At 43.1% G+C, this 2,827-nt stretch overlaps 1 protein-coding gene across 1 annotated transcript in view; it reads left to right on the top strand.

Annotated features, from left to right (window-relative positions):
• Nucleotides 1-160, top strand: part of LOC130587706 (kinesin-like protein KIFC1) — a 4,814-nt gene extending 4,654 nt beyond the window's left edge. The window contains exon 3 of the mRNA XM_057388681.1: nucleotides 152-160. Within this exon, the coding sequence (XP_057244664.1) occupies nucleotides 152-160 (9 nt within the window). The remainder of the gene's footprint in view (nucleotides 1-151) is intronic.
• The last annotated feature ends 2,667 nt before the right edge of the window (nucleotides 161-2,827 follow it).

Genomic DNA, 2,827 nt, shown 5'->3' with positions numbered 1-2,827 from the left:
TTTCCCTCCATATTTTCTCCCCTATTTCCCATTTTTTCCCCATTTTTTCCCAATTTGCTCCCTCATTTCCCCCACATTTCCCCCATTTCCCATTTTTTCCCATTTTTTTCCCATTTTTCCCAATTTCCCCCGTTTTTCCCCCATTTTTCAGCCTCCCTGACCCTGGTGGACCTGGCGGGTTCGGAGCGTTTGGAGAAATCGGGGTCGGTGGGGAATCGACTGCGCGAGACCCAATCGATCAACAGCAGCCTGAGCGCTCTGGGATTGGTCATCAGCGCCCTCTGCAACAAGGTTTGGGTGAAAAAATGGGCATTTTGGGATTATTGGGGTCAAAAATGGCATTTATGGGATAAAAAATGGGATTATTGGGGTTATTGTATGGGTATATGGGGTTATTGTATGGGAAATGGGGAAAATCCATCAACAGCAGCCTGAGCGCTCTGGGATTGGTCATCAGCGCCCTCTGCAACAAGGTTTGGGTGAAAAAACCTCGATTTTGGGATTATTGGGATTATTGGGGTCATTTATGGGATTATTGTATCAATATATGGGGTTATTGTATGGGAAATGGGGAAAATCCATCAAGAGCAGCCTGAGCGCCCTGGGGCTCGTCATCAGCGCCCTCTGCAACAAGGTTTGGGTGAAAAAATGGACATTTTGGGATTATTGGGGTCAAAAATGGGATTATTGGGATTATTGGATCAATATATGGGATTATTGTATGGGAAATGGGAAAATCCATCAACAGCAGCCTGAGCGCGCTGGGATTGGTCATCAGCGCCCTCTGCAACAAGGTTTGGGTGAAAAAACCTCGATTTTGGGATTATTGGGATTATTGTATCAATATATGGGATTATTGTATCAGTATATGGGATTATTGAATGGGAAATGGGAAAATCCATCAACAGCAGCCTGAGCGCTCTGGGATTGGTCATCAGTGCTCTCTGCAACAAGGTTTGGGTGAAAAAACCTCGATTTTGGGATTATTGGGATTAAAAATGGGATTATTGGGATTATTGGGGTTATTGGGGTCATTTATGGGGTTATTGTATGGGGAAATGGGGAAAATCCATCAACAGCAGCCTGAGTGCCCTGGGATTGGTCATCAGTGCTCTCTGCAACAAGGTTTGGGTGAAAAAATGGGCATTTTGGGATTATTGGGGTTAAAAATGGGATTATTGGGGTAAAAAATGGCATTATTGGGGTTATTGTATGGGTATATGGGGTTATTGTATGGGAAATGGGGAAATCCATCAACAGCAGCCTGAGTGCCCTGGGATTGGTCATCAGCGCCCTCTGCAACAAGGTTTGGGTGAAAAAACCCCCATTTTGGGATTATTGGGGTCAAAAATGGGATTATTGGGATTATTGGGATCATTTGTGGGATTATTGTATGGGTATATGGGGTTATTGAATGGGAAATGGGGAAAATCCATCAAGAGCAGCCTGAGCGCCCTGGGATTGGTCATCAGTGCTCTCTGCAACAAGGTTTGGGTGAAAAAACCTCGATTTTGGGATTATTGGGGTTATTGTATCAATATATGGGATTATTGTATCAGTATATGGGATTATTGAATGGGAAATGGGAAAATCCATCAACAGCAGCCTGAGCGCGCTGGGACTCGTCATCAGCGCCCTCTGCAACAAGGTTTGGGTGAAAAAATGGGCATTTTGGGATTATTGGGGTCAAAAATGGGATTATTGGGATAAAAAATGGGATTATTGGGATAAAAAATGGGATTATTGGGGTTATTGTATGGGGAAATGGGGAAATGGGGAAAATCCATCAACAGCAGCCTGAGCGCCCTGGGATTGGTCATCAGCGCCCTCTGCAACAAGGTTTGGGTGAAAAAATGGGCATTTTGGGATTATTGGGGTCAAAAATGGGATTATTGGGATTATTGGGGTCATTTATGGGATTATTGGGGTCATTTATGGGGTTGTGGTATCGATATATGGGGTTATTGTATGGGGAATGGGGAAAATGAATGGGAACTGGGAAAAATGGGATTTGGGATGGGAAAATTGGGAATTGGGAAATGGAAAAATGGAAAAACTGGGAATTGGGATTGGAAATTGAGAATTTGGGATGGGAAATGTGGAATTGGGAAATGGGAAAATTCAATGGAAAATGGGAATTGGGAAATGGGGAAATTGGGATTTGGGATGGGAAAATGAAAATTGGGAGATGGGAAAATGGGATGGAAATGGGGAAAATGGGATAGAAATGGGAAAAAATGGGTTAGAAATGGGAAAAAATGGGTTAGAAATGGGAAAAATGGGATGGAAATGGGAAAAATTGGATGGAAATGGGAAAACGGGATGAAAATGGGAAAAACGGGGTGGAAATGGGAAAAATGGGACAAAGGATAGAAAAATAGGGTGGAAATGGGAAAAATGGGGTGGAAATGGGGAAAATGGGATGGAAAATGGGAAAAATGGGGTGGAAATGGGAATTTTGTGGAATTGGGATGGAAAAAATGGGGTGAAAACAGGAAGAAATGGGAAAAAATGAGGTGGAAATGGGAAAAATGAGGTGGAAATGGGAAAAATGGGATGGAAATGAGAAAAAAATAGGATGAAAATGGGAAAAATGGGATGGAAATGGGAAAAATGGGAAAAATGGGATGAAAATGGAAAAATGTGGAATTGGGATGGAAAAATGGGGTGGAAATGGGAAAAATGGGATTTTTTGGGGTGGGGGCCGGGTCTGAGCCCCCGGAATTTTTGGAATTGTGTGGAATTTTTGGGAATTTTGGGGAATTTTATGGAATTTTGTGGAATTTTCCGGAATTTCCCGCAGGAGTCGCACATCCCGTACCGGAAC

This window comes from Malurus melanocephalus, unplaced genomic scaffold (genome assembly GCF_030028575.1).
Source record: "Malurus melanocephalus ecotype Western Australia unplaced genomic scaffold, MMel_1.1 scaffold_2293, whole genome shotgun sequence".
Classification (NCBI taxonomy): Eukaryota; Metazoa; Chordata; class Aves; order Passeriformes; family Maluridae; genus Malurus; species Malurus melanocephalus.
This window is presented reverse-complemented; position numbering and strand designations above follow the sequence as displayed.